Genomic DNA, 23,676 nt, shown 5'->3' with positions numbered 1-23,676 from the left:
ATAAAAGAAGAAACTTCTGGAAATGTTAGGGTCCAAACAACATTGGACTCCACTGACTTTTATTGTACGAACAAATAGTTTTGAACTACATTTTTATTATTTTTGGATGAAGTCTGCTCACCCGAGGCTGCATTTATTTGATTAAAAATACAGTAAAAATAGCACAATTGTGAAATATTATTTAAACTTAAAATAAATGTTTTCTATTATAATATATTTTAATGCATAATTTATTTCGGTGATCAAAGCTGAATTTTCAGCATCATTAACTCCAGTATTCAGGGTCACATGATCCTTCAGAAATTATTCTAATACGCTGATTTACTGCTCAGAATGCTTTATTTCGATATAAAATCTTGTTTGCATATTGACAGTGAATATTAAGAGTGGCCATGATGTTGAGTTATGATGTGTCCACAGTTTACCTGCAGACGGTCATGGTTGTGGTTCCTCTGCTGGTGTTGCTCGGATGTTGTGTCTGTCTGTGGTTGTGGTACAGTTATGTGCTGTTAAAGGATGAACTGTTCTTCTCACCCGACGACGTTTTTCTTCACTGTTTCCAAAATAAGAGGACTTCCAGAAGAATCGTTCGGCTTTCTGCACGTGAAAGCGCTGGACCTGGACGAAGATCTTTATAAAGTAATTCATTACACTGATGCTGTACAAGTGTTATTTTACTATAACCGAGATACTTTTTGTCATTTGTAATGTCAATCGTTTTTTAGTTATTGTATTTTCAGTTCATTTTTGTACATGAAGTCAAAACTACCGGTAAATGAAGTTGAGAAATGTTGAAATACAATTGTATAGCTAAAATAAAAAGGTATAGTTCAGTTTTCATTTTAAATATTTTTATTACATGTATTATTTCAGTTGTATTTAAGTTAACTATAATAAACCTGGTTAATGTATTAACTAACATGAGTTAATAGGGAGCAATATATTTTTTTACAACATTTAATATCCTTTGTCAGTGTCAATGCTAAAGGTTAAAATTAAAAGCTGTAGAATTAGTTCATTGTTAGTTCATGTTAGCTAACAGTTAACTAATGTTAAATGAAACGTCGTGGAGTGTTACATTGAAAAAATATGGTGTAGATAAAATTTTCACTACAATACAATTTCGTAAATGTCACAATTACATATTGGCAAGTAACATATTGAATTAACTGTAACAATGTTCTTTATGTTCTGTTTTCTGTTCTTGTATTTTTGAGTGCTGTATTTTTACAGTTTCTGTTCTTAAGGCGAGTGAAAAGATCCATACTCTGATGATAGAGGACTGTAAATGGTGTGAGGTCGAGATTTTAGACGTGCGACCCGTCACAACAGAGAAAACATGGCTGACAGGCGCAGAGAATCAGAGTTGTTCCTTGATTATTCCTGAAGTCACGCCACCATCCTGCCATCGTACCGCAGACCTCACAAACTTCACTTACGTGTCCTGTGTGCACCAAGATCTGCCTTCAGAGGAACTGCAGACGGAAGCCACAAAACAGGAGTCGCAGATCTCGGGCTTTTCGACTGACTATGTCACTTCCGTAGCCACGTAATTCCTGAAAACGCCGTTTCATACACACCAAAGCAAGCAAGCTAGCGCAGTCGATCTTATCGCAGAGATGTTCAGCACGATCACAACATCCTCATGTCACCGGCGTGTTTGTCAGGGCCCTGCTTCCTTCTGCAAAACAGCTTTTAAAAGACAAGAAGTGTTGTGAAATGCAACTGCAGTATTTGGTGCTTGAGATTTTGCAATATCTGTCAGGTACTTTATCTGGGTTTTGCTAGACTTCTCTGGGCAAAAACATTCAAAAAGTTCTCCTTCAAGAGCAAGATGTTTCTGGATGAGACATCTCTATTGTTCTTTATGGCAAACACTTTGCATTTTGTATCATTAACAATTTTACAGTTTAGAACTTGCAATGTTAAAAATTTACATTACTGTTCAAAAGTTTAGGATTGGTATGATTTTTTTTTATTAAATTAAAATCAAAATATACTAAAAAGTTTTTTTTTTTTTTTTTTTTTTTTTTTTTACATTTATGCTGCCAAGGCTGCATTTATGTTAACAAAAATATAGTATATTTGAAACTGTAATTTATTCCTGTGATGCATCAGCATCATTACTCCAGTCTTCAGTGTCACATGATCTTTCAGAAATCAGAAAGATTTCTCATCAACACTGAAGAATGTTGCTTCATATTTACGTGGAAACGAGGAAGCTTAAAAAGAACAGCATTTTTTTCTGAAATTACATCATAAATATCTTCTCTGACACTTTTAATCAATGTAATACATCCTAATCAAATAAAAGCATTAATGTCTTTCTTACTGACCACAAACCTTTGAATGCTAGTGTAGCATAACATTACCAAGATTAATAAATGCTGTTTAATGCATATAATAACGCTGTTTAAGGTCCGTTATCAGACTGAACTCTTGAAGTAAATGTCACTACTTCACCACAAAGTGCATTTGACTATACATTGCATTAAAAATATTGCCTTTTTACATTTGAAATAAATGTTTCTACATAAAGTGGCTACTAATGCCTGCACATACATGACACAGATGCACTCATGAGTTTTCCTCTTTAATTATTTATCCCTTTGAGAAGACTAAGATTTTGCTGAAAGTGCCCAAAAACACACTGTACACACTTTACAAGAGAAACCACAACTCAAGCAGAAACACAAAAAAAAAGTCCCTTAAATAACACCATCTCTTGCAATATCATCTTTTAGGAAAAATATAAATATATATATTTTCGACATCTCTTTTCTGTCTCATGCCACTATGGTACAGATCCACAGCCCAGGCCGATCGGCCAATCAGATCGCGGTCAGTGGAAGGCAGTAGCAGCAGCTCTGAGACACATATGAACAAAAGGTCTAGCAGTTAATAAATAAGCAACGTGGTTTGTGTCAATTCAGCATGCAATCTGAAGAACAGGGAAGATGGATTCGATCAGTGCTTTGTGTGAACATCAGGAACACGTGGAGAACATTAAAAGAGACTACTACGATCGGTAGAAGAACTGAAGACCTCTGTGCCGGGGCTTTAACATGACAGAGGGTTCAGGGCAGGTTTGGTGTGCGTTTAAGAGAACAAATGCATTTGGAAAGATGGCAATATCTAGACAAACACGTCTAAGACAATACTTGAACACTTTCTAAACCAGTGCTTAGGCATCTTAAAGAAATATTCCAGGTTCAGAACGAGTTTCACTAATCAAGGGTGAATACTGTCGATTACAAGAGAAAATCATTCTGACCAGACCATCAGCTCCAGTAGCAAACAAATAGACGTATATATTTGACAGAAACAAAATTAAGGCAGTTTTCAGGACTATTATTGTCATGAAAATGCAATAACGGTAATCAGAAAAAAAGAGAGAAATAAGTATATTGTTTAAATAAAAGGAAATTACACCTATTTTAGTTTTTTTTTTTTTTGACAATATGAAAATAAAGCAAATTTGCTCCCAAATTTCCATTTTAATTCCCCTTATTCTAATTTGATTCTCATTATTGCTTTACAATTTTTGACAATTTCATCAGCATCAATGTAGTTCTACAAATACTACAATGATGTGTATAAATATATTACAAATTACTTCTTTTTCACATTATAATTTAAGAATTTGGAAGGAAAAGGTGCTTAAATTGACAAACGTTTCAGAATGCAAAAACTAAAGTGTATGTATAAAAACAAAAAGTGTATATTTTATAGAAAAGAAAATTCTTCCTGTATAGTACTAATATAATTTTCAGTGTAACTTTACTGTCATTACAATTAAGCAAATTCTGCTCCCTAAAATGGTCAAATCCCATTATTATTCTCAAGTGATTTTCATACGTAATTTAAAGCAAGTAATTTTTTCAGTACACCAAATACTACCATGATGTGTAAAAATACTTAGCAATTTTCACATTACAATCTGAATATTTAATAGAAATGTGCTTAATTGTCACATAAATACATTATTGGTCCTAAAATGGGCTTAATTTTTAAATGCATGCTCAAAACGATTTTCTGTTGTAATCAACATCATACCAATGTATTGTACTATGGCTTGTATTGAACTCCTATTCCTTCAAAGGTGCTTGATGATGCTTTTTATGAATCATATGTCAATAAAACGATACCCATGTATGATTAAGCTTCTCTTCTGGTTTAATTTCCTAAAGGTCTGAGTCCAAACTAACCGGTCAGCATCAGATCAGTGTATGGGGAGCATCAGACGAGTCTAGTAAGATATGGAGAATGAGTCTGTAAACGTTTCCTGCAGAAATCGAATAACCGCTGTTCGCTGTTTTTCCATGAAGATATTTTGCATTGTGACTCAATTTTTATGATAAACTAGAACATTTCTCCCAGAATTCAGCTTTACAGTAATGATAAATGAGGTGAAATACAACCTGGGCCACTTTCATGAGATCCACCCTGGAGTTGGTGCAAACATGAAACCAGCGAGTGTGTGTGTGTGTGTGTGTGTGTATCAGTGCTCACATGTGCTTCGTCTGTGTCTTTCAGAGGAGAATTTCCTGCGAGAGTATTTATTAGACACTATGCGGATGTCAGATTTTCCAAAAATGTGTACAGATATCACAAACTAGGTTTTTTTCTGATTGTCTGGAGGTCATAAAAAAATCCAAACACACACGTACAAAAGAAAAGAAACTAATAAATAGTAAAAAATGTAATCAACGTGTCGCCCATTCTTTCATTTCTGGAAGTCCTAAATTCTTTAGTCCTTAAATCATTTGCGCTGAACTCTTTGTAGTGTTTGTGTGATATTTTGAAATATTGGGATTTGGTGGATATGTAGAAACACCAGTGCATCTGGCGCTCTTAAAGTGTAAACAGCTTTTTCAGTCAAATGGTTTTTTGTGAAGGCATCGCTCCGTATGTTAGGACCATGTGAAGCGCTCTGGTTCACCTGTATCACAGTCTGAAGACGTTATTTGGTAAACTGCTCCTCTTCAGAAACACTGTCTGAAGTCTGAAGGCTTGTTCCTGGAAGCGCCTCCTTCCTCGTCCTCCATGTGTGTCTGTCTGTGCCGTACGGGAGCTGAGATGATGGACAACGGTGGCGAGGTGTTCAGGAAGCTGACGGAGGAATCAAGGCTCCTCAGTCTCCGCAGGAACAGGCTGCGATGGTTTATTCAGCACCGCTTCAGCTTCATCATACAGCTGGAGACAGAAACACAGTCAAACTCTTGTGTGGGAGACCGATACGGGTTTATCTGACTCAAAATTCACTGAAAAATATTTACATTTAGGCTACCAAAGCTCACTAAGGCTACATTTATTTGATCAAAAATACAGAAATTTTTTTTATTTTTGTTTAATATTTTTACAACTACAAAGAATTGTTTTCTATTTGACAATAACTTATTGCTGTGATTTCAAAGCTGAATTTTCACATGATAAAGAGTCACATGATCTTTCAGAAATCGTTCTAATATGCTGATTTGCTGCTCAAGATTTATTTTTATTATCCATGTTAATATTTTTGTGGAAACAGTGATGCATTTTTTTTTTCATGATTCTTTAATAAACAAAAGTTCAAAATTTACCTGAAACTGAAATCTGTCTTTAAAATGTCACTTTTGACCAAATTAATGCATCCTTGTTTTTAATGCAAAAATTTCATGGGAAAGTTGTAGTTGTTCTGTATTTTGTAGTGTTCAAATTTTATAGTATAATAAAAAAATATTTAAATATATAAAAAAAAAAAAAATGTAAAAACTTATTTAATTTTATTTAATTTGACACTAATATCTTTTTGCTTTATAAAACAAAAACAATACCAAATATTGTTCAGATGACTAAGTAATATTCTTATATTTATTACCACTTACTTTTATTTTATTAATTATTATCATTTATTTTACTCCATAAAATGTTGTCAAACTGAGTTTTTAATTCTGTATCTCCCTAGTATGGCTGAGAGTCTTTAAACAGATGTAAAAGTCACAAACTATGACCTTCTCTGAGCAATATTAACTCTGAGTCCTTTGGTTCAGCTGCTAGAGGAAGTATTTTGGTGGAGCTTTGTTATAAAGGCATTCATGAGAGACGCCGTACCGGAATGAACTGCACATCCTGGAAGAGCTCTTGGATGAAGCGGCGCGAGGCCAGACGAAACCTGCAGCTGGCCAGCAGGAAGGAGACCTCAGAGTACAGGCAGATGTCGTCAAACGTGAACGCAAACTTCTCCTTTATCCTGCAGAGGGCAGCAGCGCGTCACACGGGCGTAAAGCAAACACTGAACACACACTCACACACTCACACAGTATTTCTCGCTTGTTCTTACGTCAGTAGTCCGGTTTCGTGTCCTTTGGTGCCGACTGAGGAGCTGAGGTTGATGACGAGTCGCAGAACCTCTTTCCTCAACAGAACTCTGCAGGCCGGGCCGTCCTCAGATATCGCCTTTCCACCTTCACAAACACAATCTTCATTGATTTTCATCTTTTGACTGTCCATTGACCTCTGATTTTATAATCAATCAAACGGTTTAGATTTACATTTTATTGTTAAGCCCTGCACACTGTAGCTGACTTTAGCTTCTACTTGACTTGCAGGGGCTTTTGGTTTCCTAGAAATGAACAACTTAAGAGTCCATATCCGGGATATTTTTCACCATTCATTTTTGTTTAACACATGCTAAACGAATATCTACTAAAAAGTGGATAAACACCCCTTTTATACAATTTGTTACAAGTATTTGTTAAGTGTCAATTTTTTCGAAATTGAGATTTATACATCCTCTGAAAGTTGATGTATGGTTTGTTAAGGACCTGACAATATCTGGATTCTGAGGGTGCAGAAAATCTAAATACTGAGAAAATCACCTGCAAAGTTGTTCAAATGAATTCTTAGCAATGCATATTACTAATCAAAAATTACGTTTTGATATATTTACAGTAGGAAATTTACTAAATATCTTCATGGAACATCTTTGGATCATCATGGATCTTTACTTAATATCCTAATGATTTTTGGCATAAAAGAAAATTCGATCATTTTGACCCATACAGTACATGTTTTTTTTTTTGCTATTGCTTCAAATATACCCCAGAGACTAGTATAACAATGTAAAAAAAAAAAAAAAAAAAAAACTGAAAAAAAAAAAACATTCTTATTTATTTAGTTTATTGATGCTTATAAAGATTTCTTAGTTTTTAAATTTAGTAAAACAAAAAACAGTATGAGATACTGTTCTGATATTATTATTATTTTATTATTATCATTTTTGTATGTTTCTTATCATCACTAATACCACTTATATTACTGTTACTATTATTTGAATTAAATTGTTTCATATGCTGGGCTCGAAAAGTTCTAACTGTTCCATCTTATGCTGTTCCTGTGGAGAGTACAACAAAATTGAAAAAAAAAATGAAAAAAAAAAATAAGGAAATAAGGAAAATTTCTTATTTATCTAGAAGAGAAACATGTCAGGATATACCTTGTCAGGATATACCTTGTATTTAATTGTATTTAATGTGACGCTAAAAAAACATTTGTGTTTTTATTTATTTTTTATATATTTAAAAAATAATAAAATATACTATTCTGATAACTGTAGTTTAATTAATGTTCTTTTGTTATATTTTGTTAAATTATTCATTTATTATTTTTTTATTTATTTTTATTACACATGTTAGGATAGGATTTTTTTTTTTTTTTTTTTTTTTTTAAATGAATCTAAAAAACATGTTCATTCTCCATAAAACCTCCATGGATTTCCAATGCACCAGTCAACGAATGGGTTGTGAGAAGTTGTGAAATCTGCAGCAGTGCTGTGCATTGATTGAAATGGGTGTCATCCTCACCCAGTATGAGCTCTGTGCTGGGAGTGCTGCTGGCCGAACCCTGACTGACGGCCGCGTCGCTGCAGCCCGAGATCCCAGAGAACTTGGACTGTGTGACCACCTCCAGGTGATTGTGGGTAGGCTGGCCGTGCCACTGAGAGAAACCATCAGACAGATCTGCCGAAGAGCATGACAACAACAGACTAAATGACTCATCTATCCTTAAGTCTGGGGGTTGAACCTAGAGCCTTGCTCACCTGTGCGAGTGTGTGTGTTGTTCAGGTGGCTGTGTGTGTGTGAGCCGAGGACGGTGAGAGCGCTGCAGTAGAGGCAGTTGTGCTCGGTGTGCTCCTGTAGACCTGCACTCTCATCGGCTCCCAGCAGCTGATGCTGATCTGAGCGGATGCTGTTCAACAGCTCCGTTATACTCATCTGCGGCTTTAGAGCAGGACCACGACACGCCTCTGAGGAACACACAAGAGACTTTTTCAATTAGAATTATATACACTGCCATTTTGAGGTCAGCAGGATTTTGGTGAAAGAAATGTGTCACAAATAAAATGTCACAAAAGATTCTTTTGAACTCTGTATTCAATAAAGAATCCTGGAAAAACACATGACCATTTCCACAAAGATATTAAACATTGATAATAATAATAATATACATTTCTTAAGCAGCAAATCAGCAAATCAGAATGATTTCTGAAGGATCATGTGACACTGAAGACTGGAGGAATGATGCTGAAAATACAGCTGTGCATCACAGGAATGAATTACATTTGTAAAATACATTACACAGTTCCTTAAAATGGTAATAATATGTCATAACATGACTGATAATACCGTATTTAAAATCAGATTCTTCAAAAACAACAAATCTTACCAACCTTAAACTTTAGAATGGTACTGGATTTCTATTTAATTATTAAAATTACTATTACTACTACTACTGATAATAATAATAAGGGTGATGCAACAAGCAGTCATACCATCAGATTCCCCAAAAATAAATTTGGATGATTTTTCTCCAGCAGGGGGGCTTGTTCTCTTCTGGAAATATGATGTTTCTTTAATCTAAAAATAAAGTAAAATATTATATGTAAACAAAAAAATATACTCAATTAAAACACAGTAATTTTCCCTACCTAAAAAATAAATAAATAAGTAGTTTACTATAAAAACTTGAGCCAAGAACAGAACAGACTGTACCTGAAACATGTGGTTGATGTCCAGGGGCAGAGCCAGGCCGATGTAGTCCTCACTGCAGCCGAAGGTGGCGCTAGAGACCATGGAGCGCAGGGAAGAGGAGCGCTGCAGGGTCGAGTGACTGATCGGACTCAGCAAGTCCTCTTTATCCAGAGACACAAAACTCAGAGCTTTCAAAAACCTGAGAGGAGAGCAGACACAAGCACACGCACTGCTAAACATTAATCCTAAACATTCACTTATATTAGTATGGTCAACAAACTGCTACTAATCAACACTCGTGTCCTGGACAGCCACCTTTATGCAGAAATTCATTCGAATCCTGCCACGAAGCTCCCAGCTGTAATTCTGAGTGAACACAAAGGCTGTGTCCCAATGCAAACTAAACAGGCCTAGTATCTAATATAGTAGTGCTTACAAATTTATAGTATGAAGAAGATAGTAAGCTAGGATGATAAACTGTTTTCCAAATAAGCTGTTGGATTTTATCATTATAAACATGACAAGTCATGAATATGATATATTTAATAAGAAGAACTAGACACGGTCCCAACTGGACTCTCTAAAAGCGTGTGAATTATGAGGGCAGCTATAGACGCTACTAAGCTGTTTTAGTTGTTTGAGTCGAGCACTACATCAACAAGGTTTGCGTTTTTCCTAAAGGACTGTTTCCACAAGCATCTGATCGAGTCTTTGAGGTGCATTGGTATCTAGTCCCTCACCCATCATAAAAAATTAATGAATGGGTGAAAGATGGTGAAAGTATTTGGAGGAAAATAACAGTGGAACTGTAGTCACACCGGACATGATGTCTTGTTCTCTACAGTAGGGCTGCATGATTCTTGCTAAAAAAGTATAATTTTTTTCAACCAAAACTGACTGTAACTGTTAACAGATATTGCCTTCATTGTATTATATACTGAATATTAAATCATAATGCAACAGCATAAAATGCAAGAACGCCTACACATTTCCAAAGGACAACAAACTTTTAATTTTTGAGAATATTTACATCGTGGAAATTAAGTATCCTAATATTAGATACCTTAAAAACCTTAATAAACAGTAAATAAACGTAACGAGTAAAAAAAAAAAAGAAAAATGCACAGCGGACTTGTATGGAGATTTTTCCATCTAGAGAATTTTCCCCGAGCTTCTTTTCTCTGTAAATAGAGTGCACACTAATGTTGGGGAACACAGTCACTACTCCGCGGTCAGATGTCTGTGTGCACAAAGGCACTGATGTCTAAAGACCAAATCTGCAGATGACACTTTTTGTAGAAGCATGTTTTAAATTTGAACAAGCTCCTCACGACTGCACCCCGTTGTGTACGAGAAGCTGCAAAAGAAAGGCGCGAGTGGAATGTACAAAACATGATAGCATACATCTTTATGTAAATATAATAGACGATATATTGCGTCACAAAAAATAACCGAGGTCATGTAGACATATTGCACAACAAGTTGATATATTGATTATTGCGACAGGCCTAGCAACCCATCACCATTCAATGCACTGAACAGCACTGATGCAGGAATTCCTCTTAGTACAACAAATATATGGCTTTCATCTTCTGACAACGGAGACGGTTTCACTAATATATGACGGGACATTTCGATTCTCATTTATGTGGATAATACATTAATGCACAGTAATTACTTTAACAATATTTACCATTATTTTTATATAGTTTTCAATCAGTCTTAATAAAACAATACTCTCACAAATCTTTTAGAAATAGAAATTATAGGGAAATACATTAAAATGATTACACATTAAATTAAATATTTCATAAATATTAAATACTTAAAATAAAATATTAACAATACTAAATTCATACTGATTGCAATCAGCATGACATAATGCATGCAAAAAAAAGTAAACAAAATTATAAACTGATCAATAAGTATTTTGTCTTTTTTTCCACAGAATAATAAAAATAAAAATAAAATACTTATCTAAAAAACAGCTCCCTAGCTTGTTTTCAAATCAAGTTTATTATGAATACTGTAGCAGGCTATAAAACTAATATTTCTATTTACATTAAATAAAAATGATATACACTGTATATTCTTATTAACCTTAATGCAATTTTACATTCTAAATTAAATACTAATTATCAATTCCAATGTAATCATCATAAAAGGAGTAAAAACATGCATACACACATGTAAAATTCTCCAAGATAAATATTTAACACATTTAGTAGTTGAATGAAAGTTGAATGCAGTGTACCTGCGTGGCGTGAGCCGGAAGTCGAGGCTGCGTGTTTTCATGGTGATGGTGTCTGTAAACAGCACGTCTTTAGCAGGAGACGCCAGCGCTTCGCTGTGTGACAGAGACGGGTGGATCCTCTGCTGCTGGAGGCGTTTCAGCGTGGCGTATCCCAGCGCGTCACGCTGGCTCGTGTAGATGTGGCTGCAGGAGGGCGACTTCAGCGACTGTGCCCTGCGCGGGAGCGTGTGCGACGACCCCGGAGGAACCAGCGAGGTGGAATTAGACTTGGACAACAGGATGTGATTGTGATTGGACTGAGGACTGAGCGAGTCGTGCATTTTCACAGTTTTGGCGCTGACCACCGTGTTGAGGCTGGCGCAGTCCGTGTCCATTGCGATGGAGGAGGCGGGCTCTCGGGAGGGGGAGGAGCTCATGGAGCTGATGCCACTGGTGGTCGTGTCTGTGTTGAAGCTATGACTGCGGCTCTTAAACGTGCCGTCGCAGGTCAAACGCTCCCGCTGACCGTCGCTCGGGGTCACGGCCTTATGTTGACCTCTGCCTTCTAAATCCATGCATCGCTCGGTTGTGTACGACTCTGCTAATGCTTTTACACTCACAAACGAAGTCTCGAGGCTGACCGTTGGGCTGCGAGGCATGCGACCGCAATTGTAAAAGACCTCGCTCTGCCCCGAGTGGCCTCGAGAATAGTTCGAGAACTCTGCTACGGTCCGGTTGCGTCGCATGAGCCGGAGCTCCTCGGGAGATTTTCCCGTGTTTGTCGTGCCTTTAGTGTCACTGGGACTCCGTCCCTTCTTACTGGGCAGAGACAGGGAGTTCAGAAAGCGGTTTCGGAGATGTGAAGGGGTCAGGATGGTGAAGGGGCTTCTGTCCTTTGAGGATTTTGTGTGTATACTGAGAGAAGAGTCTTCATACATGTCCAAACCCTCGCGATCGTCATCCACGAAATACAAACCTAAGAGCGACAAGTACAGTATCACAATGGATGAAGAACACAAACCAATAGTTTGGAATGACTATTAATGCATACATTTGTTTGTTTGCATGTTTTTAACGAAACCATGTCTTAACTAAAATAAAGCTGAAATAAATAAAACAAATAAAAGATGGCTTGAACTTGAAATTTTGTCTTGGCAACTAAATGAAAAAAAAAAGAGAAGAAAAAAACTGTGTGAAGTGCTAAAATGTGTTAGTATTAAACTAAATGAATAAACGTAATAATAAAACAAACTAAAACGAACACTGAAAATATAAAAAATCTAATTCAAAACATTAATAAATACTGATTACAATCAGCAATGACACAATTCATAACCATATTTACTTCCATAATCCGGCAAACTACTGAGTGAAACAAGACGTTCAATTAAATGAAGCACAAAAAATTTTAATAGTAAACACATTACAAAAAATATTTTTTTCAATCAGTCTTTTGTCTTGTTTTCCACAAAAAAAGTTGATGAAAACATTAAATACAGCTCTCCATCTTGCTTTCAAATCAAGTTTATTATGAATACTGTAGTATATTACAAATATTGTTGGCTCTAGGACTAGTTGATTTTATTCCTCTTTTGTAAATAGCTTTGAATAAAATGTAAAATCTGCTAAATGTATAATGTAAATATAAACATCCTTTAAACAAGATCAGTTTACTTTAAGAAAAAAAAATAAATAATAATAATAATAATTATAATATATATATATATATATATATATATATATATATATATATATATATATATATATATATAAAATCAAAATGTTATATATCATAACATGTTCTTAGAGAATGAATCTTTAAAGAGTATTTTTTTTATCTTACTCCATTGGCATAATTAGTTAATTTGGAGATGTGGTGCAAAATTATCAATATAATAATAATAATAATAATAAGCAGCATAATTGACGATAGAATCTCTCTTAACAGTTACGCAACTATTAAATCAATCTCGTTTAAGGATGTTTAGATGTTTTACTTGCAAACAAGGGGAAAAACAGATTAACAACACACTTTGATGTTGACATGTTAAGCGTGTGCATTGACTCTGGGCTGACCTTCGCTCTCGCTGTTGTGGCATGAGCTGGTGGACCCCGAGCTGAGGCTGAGTGTGCTGGGCACTGATGACAGTTCACTGGGCAGCGGAGCCTCCACTTCATCAGGGACGACAGGCCACTGCTGTCTACGACTGTGCCGAACCGAGTCCCATCCTAAAGCCTTCAGCACATCACTGCCCTGCCGCGTGCGGCTGATCACACCCAGCACATACACACACGTCCTGCACACACACACCAGCTGGTTACTTACTGAATATGCTACAAGTTTATTGCTATCTGGACTACTATTATTTAAGTTAGCGGTCCACAGTCAAAGTTGGAACACCCTGGCAAATCAAAAAGATACTGAGAGGAAATGTTTTTGCTGTTTGATTTACAAAATGCACTTTTTAGGGTCGTCCCTTGCTAGCATCTCTATTGTTCCCACAGATTCTGTTCATGTGCATTGAGTTCAAATTTCTTCCTATATGAGACAGTCTTACCCACGTATGGACAGAACCTCACAGTGCTGAGCCAGAGCAATAATATCTGGAATCACGTTCTCCTCCTGCAAGAGGTTCAGACCCCAGTTTGAGCTGCCAATGTTGCCCTGAAATATTAAAAAAGACAAATGTTAAAGCCAAAAGCTTGCTTACAGTAAAACCAGAGACATTCAAGGAGATCCTAGTACAAACAGTATCAAAAACCATCACTGACCAGAGCCCACAGCGCCGCCTTCAGCTGTTTAATGCCTTCCCATTGATCCAACACCGGGGATCGGACGGTGTAGCTAAGATCTGGGATAACACCCTAACAAAACACACAAAGATTAACACACAAGTGCACAAAATCAACCATAGCAAGCAGTGAAAGTGTAATTGTGTACCTGAGCTTCCAGCAGCAGGCAGCCAGTTTTATCATGGACCAGCTGCCCATATAAATGCACAGGGAGAAACACATTTGGCCTCTGTAACCTATGAGAAAAATGCTTTGATTTAAAAAAAAAAGTGTAAATTATGTTAATATATATTCATAACAGTGTTATTATGGCTAGACTTGTTCAAATCATTAACATGGAAGGGATATAGGGATGTTTTTCTATTCCTTACTGAGACTCTTTCTTCTGCTGGACATGAAAGAAAATGTTCTGAAGAATGTTAGTAACCAAACACTTGACGGTAGCCATTGACTTCCATAGTTATACTATTCGTGTCAATGGCAACCACCAATTGTCCTTCAGAATATCTTCTATTGTGCTCAACAAAAGAAAGAAACTCATACAGGTTTGGAATAACTTGAGGATGAGTAAATGATGAGACGATTATAATTTTGAGTGTACTATCCCTTTAAGGTGAGACACTGCAGGCAAAAACACTTTTTTCAAGCACCTGTCAATTTTGAGATTTTGGGCTTTTTGGTTTTTCATAAAGTGCTTTTTCAAACTAGTGGAAGGAAAACATCCAAAAGACACTGTTAAGTGTTTCTTTTATAGCACTTTATCTGTTTGTTTCAATAGATTTCAATTACAATACATATTTTTAAAGGCCGTTTTCTCAAAATGAGTTTTTTCTTCAACACTGACCCATAAACCTCCACTTCAGTAGCACTTACACACACCAAACTTGGCATTTTTATTCCTGTCTATATTCTAAAGGTTTTTACAGAGGGATTTGTTCATATATATTTTCCTTGATTATATACAACATTTTATTCCCCCCAAAATTGTGAAAATATATTGTTTTCTGGCTGTTCAAAGTATTTCTGAATTATGGAGTGACAAAAAAAGATAACCAGAATTCCCTCTGTAAAAACATTTGACTAATATGTCAAAAAAATTACATCTAGTGTTCAGATTTTTGTACTAGACATTTATGCAAATTAGCACATATTTCATTAAATAATGCATCATTTGCATATTTAAACATAACATTTTTGAAAACTTGTAATACAAAATTTTTTACAATGATCAATGTAATCAATCAACTGGGTAAGTAAGGTGATAACTATTAGTTATTTTTTTGCCCTATTCACCTGCAGTGTCTCGCCTTAAGTATGGGCAATAGTAAGGCTAATTTGCTTATATATCAGTAACTGACTTCTTAATTCACAAGCCTTTTATCAAGAAGTGCTAAGACCTTTGGTTGCTGCGGCGGACGTAGTTGTCTCCGTCGACAGGTTTGCGGTATGTTGTGAGAGCTTCATTCAACTGCTCCTCAATCATGTCCACATACTTCAGATTATACTCCTGCGAAAACACACACGGCTCAATACATCTGCATTCAAGAGGAACAGACACCGGCTGAGAGAGGGTCACTGCTGTGAAGCGTTCACCTTCTGCCATTTATCGAGCTGTTTGTTGACGTAGCCTCTTTCATTGAGGTAAGAGAAGCCTTTTGGGATGGACAGGAACCTACAGAGGACAGCAGAGAGACATTTAGCACACTACTTCTACTCTTTTAGCAGATGACTTACAAACCAACAATTTATGAGCTTATTTAAATGTTTCATTTTATACTATTAACTGATTAAGATTTATGGCTGCTCAATAACTTCATAAAAAATAATTTATGTAAATGAATTCTATTACTGGATAATTGTTTATCATTAAATGATGGTGAAAGATCAACATGATGTCAAATCCACATGGACTTTGTAAAAGATTGCTTGCTTTCTTTAAACAATTAATTCAGAACATAAATGATGTGTGAATTATTGCACCACCAATAAGTCTTTGCAAAATCTTTGCTTATTTTACATGCATATTTTATTTAAAAGGAAAGTTGCATTAAAAAGTTAAAGTAAATATGGAAACATACAACAATTTAACTTGTATTAAATACCAAAGAAATTTGAGATTAACCAAAAAGTTTTTTGTTTTTTTTCTATTGGCAAGGTATGACAAAAGTGCAATGACAAATCTTTATAAGCAACAGAAAAATATAAGGAATGCAAATAACAAAATAGATATTTTTGATTGAGGTTCAACCCAAAACTGCTTTAAATATCACACAGCCGCATGGAAATGCTTATTTTAGAAAAAAAAAAAAAGTGAGGAATAATTCCCACGACAATATTAGTCAGTGTGTTGCAGTATAAAGTTTTAGTGTTGGCCAGAAATATATATAAAAAAAAAAACTAGCTCAGAAATTTTATTTAAAAGGAAAGTTGCATTAAAAAGTTAAAGTAAATATGGAAACATACAACAATTTAAATTGTATTAAATGCCAAAGAAATTTGAGATTAACCAAAAAGTTTTTTTTTGTTTTCTATTGGCATGGTATGACAAAAATGCAATGACAAATCTTTATAAGCAACAGAAAAATATAAGGAATGCAAATAACAAAATAGATATTTTTGATTGAGGTTCAACCCAAAACTGCTTTAAATATCACACAGCCGCATGGAAATGCTTATTTTAGAAAAAAAGAAAAGTGAGGAATAATTCCCGCGTCAATATTAGTCAGTGTGTTGCAGTATAAAGTTTTAGACAGAAATATAAAAAAACTAGCTCAGGAATTTCCAACCTTTATCTTCTTTAGCATAAAACATTCACTTGCTTCTCTGGATAATGATCACATGAAGGTTTATTAAAAAAAAATATATATTTGAAAAAATAAGTGTTTGATTTTGATTGTTTTATTTCAAATTATTGTAATTTTTTTTCCTTCAACAGACCATTTGCAGTTCCCTCATGAACCCCAGTTTGAGAAACTAGCTAAAATGTTTCTTTTTAACCCCTTAACTGTCACTCATATTTTTGAACATCGACTTTGTAGTGCATGATCCAAACTTAAATTTGTATTATTCATGAATGAAAACATTTTGTAACATGATATCGATGTACCATTTACATGGTAATGCAATGTCTGATTTTAAAAAGAGTTTTAAAGGATGAATTTTGAGATTTTAAGTTTTCAGTTGATATATAATTTCTCATGATTTCTAAAATGTGATCGAGTAAAAGGCAACAAAGTCGTCTTGTTTTTTTTAAAAAAGGTCAAAATTCCTGTTATAATGTTGATTTTTGAGGGTGCACTCTTGTCATAAATTAATCTATTACTTTTCCTACATAATTTCTAACAAAAAACATTGATAAAAAATATATTTGGGAGTCTTAGACCTTTCCAACGATATATAGTTTGTCAAGATTAGATTAGACTTAATTGTAATATAGTGAAGTAAATGTAGGCGTCCCACAGAGCGAACGGGTGACAGTTAACAGGTCAAGCAATACATTTATGTAGTGAACCTAGTTAAAGTGAAAAGCAGGAGTGTTTAACCTCAGCAGCAGCAGGAGGCCTTTCTCTCCCAGGTGAGACAGAGCTGGTTTCATGTGGATCAGAGCGTGCAGGCTGGCCTGGAGTGATCACAACAGCAGAAGAAACACATTTAACTGATATGACTCAATCAGCATCGTGGCAACATTACTAATGATCAGCATGACATCATCAACTTCCTGCAGCGGTGATGCTGATTACCTTCTCTTCACAGGCTTCGTCCAGGATGTCCAGTGCCTCCATGGAGATGGTTTTGTTGTGGTCATGCAGCTGTGTGACTAGTAACTCCATCCCCCAGTTACTGAAGAACTCAACGTTAGCGCGCAGCAGCACACGCAGGTGTTTGGTGGCGTACAGACGGCAGTTCTGTTACAAGACAAACAGGGAGCATTCTAATATCAATCTATCTATATTCAACTATACAGTCAGAAGCACTTGAAAAGGTTTGACAGGAATCACCATATAGGGACTCTTAAAATGTCAAACAAATCTTGTTTTTTTTATTTTGTTTTTCAAATGAAGGCTTAAAATGCATTTGCAATTAAATGCATCCAAAATAAAACATTTTGTTGACCTAATATACGTATGTGTTCTGTGTATATTTATTATTTATAAATAAATATACTCGCATACATTGTATATTTTGAAAATGTACATATATACATTTAGATTTAATATTATACATAAATATATATATTTATATATATATACACATGCATGCATGTGTTTGTATTCATATATATATATATATATATATATATATATATATATATACACACACAATAAATATATACAGTACAGATGCACATATATTATGCAAACAAAAACTTTTATTTTGGATGCGATTAATCGCGATTATTTGTTTGACAGCACTACTTAAAACCAGTGTTATTTTAGATAAAATTATAGTTTATAATAATATTTTGAATCATTTTTTTATTTTACATTTCAAAATTGTATTTGATTTTAGTTAGTAATTTGAATTTAGTTTAGTAATCTTCTTAAGCATGTTTTAAGTTTTAGAACATGTCTCTATTTTTATTTAGTTTTAAGTTTTAGTTTAGTTTAATCAACTTAATACAAATGAGAAAAGGTGTCTTGGTAACTAGCTAATTTTTATAAATTATAGATTTAATTTAAAGAGCCAAACAGATGGGAAATCAAAAATTACCTGTATTACAGTGTATGATGTAGCTGTCCTTCAGTGTTAACAATGTGCAAAGTAATTCAACCAAAAAGTACACGATTTATAAAGTTATTGGCTTCTAAAGTAAGGAGTCGACTCTGAATCGCTGAAATGAGTCGTTATAGATTTCAAATCTTTTGCCCATCTCTATGTACGTCACTAGGAGCCCTTTGCATAATAATCTCCGCCTACCGTGTTGGGAGAAACCGAACTCTGACCTGCCCCCCCCCCCCCCCACACAGACGCTCTGGTTGGTGTGAGAGCATCATGTCGAGGAGACAGTGTGTTTTTAATTGTAAAGGCAAGTTTGTTTTTATGTTCACTGCCAAAGAATGAAGATCAGAAGAACCAATGGCTAAAATTCATTTTCACCACAATACCAGAGCAGTACAACAAATCCTTGTTGTGTTCACAATATTTCACTGATGACTGCTTTTCTAATCTCGGTGAGTACAAGGCGGGATTTTCAAAGCGTTTGGACATAAAAGAGGGTTCATTACCAGTTTTATTTAGACCAACAAGCATCTCCAAATCACAACGCGAAGTATGATTATGAAGTTATGTGTTTGTTTTCTCCTGAGCGTCTTATCAGTATGTGTGCTGTCTGCAGCCTTTCTCTGCGCTGATCTTCATTTACAAACACGTCATTAAAATGAAGTGTAGATATCTATAGAAAGCTTGACATGTCTTCTTTAAAACTAAACAAGTGCTGCCGAACATATATTCTGTGATAAAGTAGTCCATATGAAAACAACGCGATGTCTCCCTTCATTATATCTAATGTGACCACGCCCCCGAGCTGAACGCGGTTTTCAGATTCAAACTTGAATACACCCACACAGAAGAAAAAGCAGCGAGACTGTTCAAGTTTTTTATTTTACTGTTTGCTTCGCGATGAGAGGAATAAGACATAATTCACCCCAAACAGATGCTAACGCATAGTTTACCGTGGAGGTGTGTGCGGAACAGCCAATCAAACCTGACTATGTTAGTTGACCAATCAGAACACAGTATGCTACCGAAAGGTTTAAGAAAACTGAATCTTTTGAACAGCTTCGCGTGAACCGTTTGGGTATCTCTGAGAATTGAGGTAATTTTAAAATGATATTTTGACAAAATGACAATGTTTTTTAACCTTGGATGGATTTAAACCTAATGTACAGGACTTATAAACAGTGATAGGAAGCTTAGAATTTTCATCTTACTGGCTCTTTAATTTCAGCAACGAAAATGTTCATATGACAACAACCCTGCTCGAATCACAGAAATGTCATTAATGTTATCTCACGTCAGTGGCCGCTGTGAGGATCTTGGACAGGATGACTCGTGCAAGTCCGTCTCTGCTGTAGTCCAGAGTGGACACCGTTAGTTTCAGCAGGTGATCCTGGTTCTTCATCGAGCACAAGCTCAACAGACTGCACAAAACAAATCAAAACCAAACACAGTTAATCACACAAACCGTGGTACCACAGTATAAACATGCCTTTCTGCATTTCAGGATTCTCAGAAGTGAAGGTCATCATAGTTGGATAAACGTCTATTGGGGTAATAAATATTTAAAAAAATTAACTAAAATAAACCTTTTTAAAACTTTCAAAAAAAAAAAAAAATGGAAAACATTATTGAGAGATCGACAAAATTTGCAATCATTTTCTCAGCCGTTGTTTTACAAACACGCACCAGCAGCGTTAAATAGTTTTCTGTAATTTAATGCCAAGATATCATCACACAAAGTAAAGTTAAATCATTCAAATATAAATACGTTTTCTAAATTTACAATGTTAGTAAAAGTGGAAATCTATACGTGGCTAATTTTCACTAATGTTTGAGTTTTGCTGGACTTTTTTTTTCTGAACATGATACTGAGGTACATTTGTGACCCTGGAGCACAGAACCAGTCTTTAGTGTCGACTTTTTAAAATTGCGATTCATGCATCATCAGAAAGCATTAATATACTACCCATTGATGTGTGGTTTGTTAGGATCGGACAACATTTGGCAGAGATAATCTGGAATCTGAGGGTGCAAAAAAATCTAAATACTGAGAAAATCACCTTTAAAGTTCTCCAAATGGAGTTCTTAGCCATGCATATTACTAATCCAAAAATTAATTTTCATATATATTTATGGTAGGAAATTTACAGAACGTCTTCATGGAACATGATCTTTACTTAACATCCTATTTTTGGCATTAAAAAAAAAGAATTTTGAACCATACAATGTATTTTTGGCTAAAAGCTCCTAAAGACTGGTTTTGTGCTCCAGGGTCACATTTACTATAAATGTAATGTTATCAGTTCTTTTTCACATGCCAAAATAATAAAGTTTACTGGGATACTTAACATTAAATTACATTTCTCACCACTGAAACACGCCACATTTCTCCAGTATTTTGACTCCGTTCGGCTGTGCAGACAGAGTACCCAGAAACAGGAAGTAGTGCTGACTGAGGGTGCTGAGGAGGCCATTGCTATGGAGACTGCGTTCAGATTTAAGCCCAGAAGAGGATGTGAGCCACTGGACGATATCCTTCACAAGCTCCGCCAGATACACCAGGCCGTCCTACAGAAAACAGAACAACATTAACCAAGTTGACTGCTGCTGTGCTTCTTTGGGAGTATTCAGCAAAGTCTCCAAGGTCTTCATTTCTCCTCACCTCTTCTGAATCCAAGAGGAACTGGTTGAACTGGCAGCCTGCGACCGTCAGCTGTCTGGCTTTGGCGTGATCCAGCTCCAGAGCCGAGTACAGCTTACTGCTGGGCTTATAGAAATACAGCAACCTCCTTACAAACCTACAGACAAACAAACACTGAGATGTAGTCTGGAGAAACCTCAGCACATGATGTTCATGACAGGTCCGCACATGCTGCTCTTACTTGTGCATCTGCTCGTCCTTGTTATTTCTGAGGTTCACATTTGGCCACTAGAAAAAAAAAAAAACACAATGAGATTAAAGAAATCTCTTATGCTCACCAAGGCTGCATTTATTTGAAAAACTGAAATATTATTACAACTTAAAATTGTTGTTTTCTATCTGAATGTGTTTTAAAATGTAATTTATTCTTGATGTAAAGCTGAATTTTTTGCATCATTACTCCAGTCTTCAGAGTCACATGATTCTTCAGAAATCAAGCTAATATGCTGATTTACTGCTTAAGAAACAATAATTCCTTTCAAAGGTGAAAACAGTTGGGGTTTGCTGAATAGAAGTATGAATTACTTTATAAAACAAACACAAAAAAAAACATCTTATTGACTATAAAATATTTTTGCTTATAATTGCTTAAAAATTGCATTACCTTTCTTTCCTTAAATAAATGCCACTTGGATTGATATTTGATTTAATGCACAGACATTCAGAGTTTTAATAGTGTCAGGAGTCAGTGTATCGCTCTGTTTGTAACAGCACATTATGGAAGCATATGGGTAGCATTATTCAATTTGGGATGTAATATGCAAAATGACAATGCAATATGTAAAATGGCAATGGATTTCTGTATTTACATTTACATTTTCCAATACATTTGTGCAACGTTTGGTGCAAAATGAAAATGAAAATTAAATTACATAAGTTTGATTTGCCATTTCATACACCAGTTTTAATATGTAAAATGAATATTAATTTTAACGCTTTATAAGTTGCAAAATTAAAATGAAAATGTATTACAGAAATGATTAGATATTTCTAACATGTTCAAGCAAAAACTGTGGCAAAATGATCATTTAAATGCTATTTTTCTCAAATGCATTAACACTCACAGTCAAGACACTTACGATTGCATTTTCATTCAATGTCCCGCAATGAATGTAGCAAAATTCAAAGTGCACATTGAAAATGCATTTCGAGCCGATCACGTCTCCGCCCCCTCCCGCCACGTCAATCACTGCGTGAACAAGGCGGGGCTTACAGAAGGTCAAGAGACTCAAGTGAGAGAAAATGGACAAGATAGTTGGCCCGTGTACGTTTTGATCATTTCGGTTTATGGCTTCAATATTTCATTCGCACTTGTGGGCGGAGCTGAAACGCTGCTTTCATCTGATTGGTCGAATCGCTCCGCTTTCAGCTTGGTCTTTTTATTCTTTCAGGCAGAATAAGAGTCAGTGCGAGTGAAGCACTGAAATGTCTGAAACTACACTCACTGTTAATTAGCATAATATTTGAATCAGATGTAGCTGGGCACATAATTTGTGCTGTCTAGACCTCCAAATTATTTCTAGGTTGTAGTATATGAATATTGTCCCACTGATAAATACAGTGCAAATAGTTCTCTCCCTTTGGATAAAAGTGAAGTAGAAAAAAAAAATCAATAGACGTTTATTTAGACGTGATCGGCTTGGAATGCATGTTCAATGTGCACTTTGAATTTTGCTACATTCATTGCGGGTCATTGAATGAAAATGCAATCATAAGGATCTTGACTGTGAGTGTTAATGCATTTGAGAAAAATAGCATTTAAATGATCATTTTGCCACAGTTTTTGCTTGAACATGTTAGACATATCTAATCATTTCTGTAATACATTTTCATTTTAATTTTGCAACTTATAAAGCGTTAAAATTAATATTCATTTTACATATTAAAACTGGTGTAGGAAATTGCAAATGAAAATTATGTAATTTAAATTTAATTTTCATTTTCATTTTGCACCAAACGTTGCACAAATGTATTGGAAAATGTAAATGTAAATACAGAAATCCATTGCCATTTTACATATTGCATTGTCATTTTGCATATTACATCCCAAATTGAATAATCCTACCCATATGCTTCCATAGCACATTACCATACTACATGCAATATCTGAAATATGCGGTATGCAAGTCTTGCTTCTCCACTCACCAGTTGTTATTTCAGGTATTAATCTATATAATTTCCTGAATTAAACACGCAATTTAGTAACTTCAAGTCACAGC

General features: G+C 35.2%; 1 protein-coding gene across 4 annotated transcripts in view; it reads right to left on the bottom strand.

Annotated features, from left to right (window-relative positions):
- Window positions 1–2,580: 2,580 nt before the first annotated feature.
- Window positions 2,581–23,676, bottom strand: part of LOC128014728 (rapamycin-insensitive companion of mTOR) — a 31,663-nt gene continuing 10,567 nt past the window's right edge. The window contains exons 19-38 of one of the 4 annotated variants that reach the window (XM_052598451.1): window positions 21,639–21,685; window positions 21,419–21,554; window positions 21,125–21,324; window positions 20,051–20,177; window positions 17,778–17,942; window positions 17,580–17,656; window positions 15,631–15,709; window positions 15,435–15,544; window positions 14,186–14,273; window positions 14,017–14,109; window positions 13,803–13,909; window positions 13,321–13,541; window positions 11,266–12,220; window positions 9,033–9,240; window positions 8,813–8,897; window positions 8,081–8,287; window positions 7,845–8,000; window positions 6,323–6,461; window positions 6,094–6,232; window positions 2,581–5,196 (exon numbers count right to left, since the gene is read on the bottom strand). In XM_052598451.1, the coding sequence (XP_052454411.1) occupies window positions 5,125–5,196; window positions 6,094–6,232; window positions 6,323–6,461; window positions 7,845–8,000; window positions 8,081–8,287; window positions 8,813–8,897; window positions 9,033–9,240; window positions 11,266–12,220; window positions 13,321–13,541; window positions 13,803–13,909; window positions 14,017–14,109; window positions 14,186–14,273; window positions 15,435–15,544; window positions 15,631–15,709; window positions 17,580–17,656; window positions 17,778–17,942; window positions 20,051–20,177; window positions 21,125–21,324; window positions 21,419–21,554; window positions 21,639–21,685 (3,411 nt within the window). In that variant the 3' untranslated portion in view covers window positions 2,581–5,124. The remainder of the gene's footprint in view (window positions 5,197–6,093; window positions 6,233–6,322; window positions 6,462–7,844; window positions 8,001–8,080; window positions 8,288–8,812; window positions 8,898–9,032; window positions 9,241–11,265; window positions 12,221–13,320; window positions 13,542–13,802; window positions 13,910–14,016; window positions 14,110–14,185; window positions 14,274–15,434; window positions 15,545–15,630; window positions 15,710–17,579; window positions 17,657–17,777; window positions 17,943–20,050; window positions 20,178–21,124; window positions 21,325–21,418; window positions 21,555–21,638; window positions 21,686–23,676) is intronic. The other 3 variants (XM_052598459.1, XM_052598464.1, XM_052598468.1) reach the window with 3 other exon arrangements.

This window comes from Carassius gibelio, chromosome A5 (genome assembly GCF_023724105.1).
Source record: "Carassius gibelio isolate Cgi1373 ecotype wild population from Czech Republic chromosome A5, carGib1.2-hapl.c, whole genome shotgun sequence".
Taxonomy (NCBI): Eukaryota; Metazoa; Chordata; class Actinopteri; order Cypriniformes; family Cyprinidae; genus Carassius; species Carassius gibelio.
Note: the sequence above shows the minus strand (reverse complement) of the source record. Positions and strands in the feature narration are given on the sequence as shown.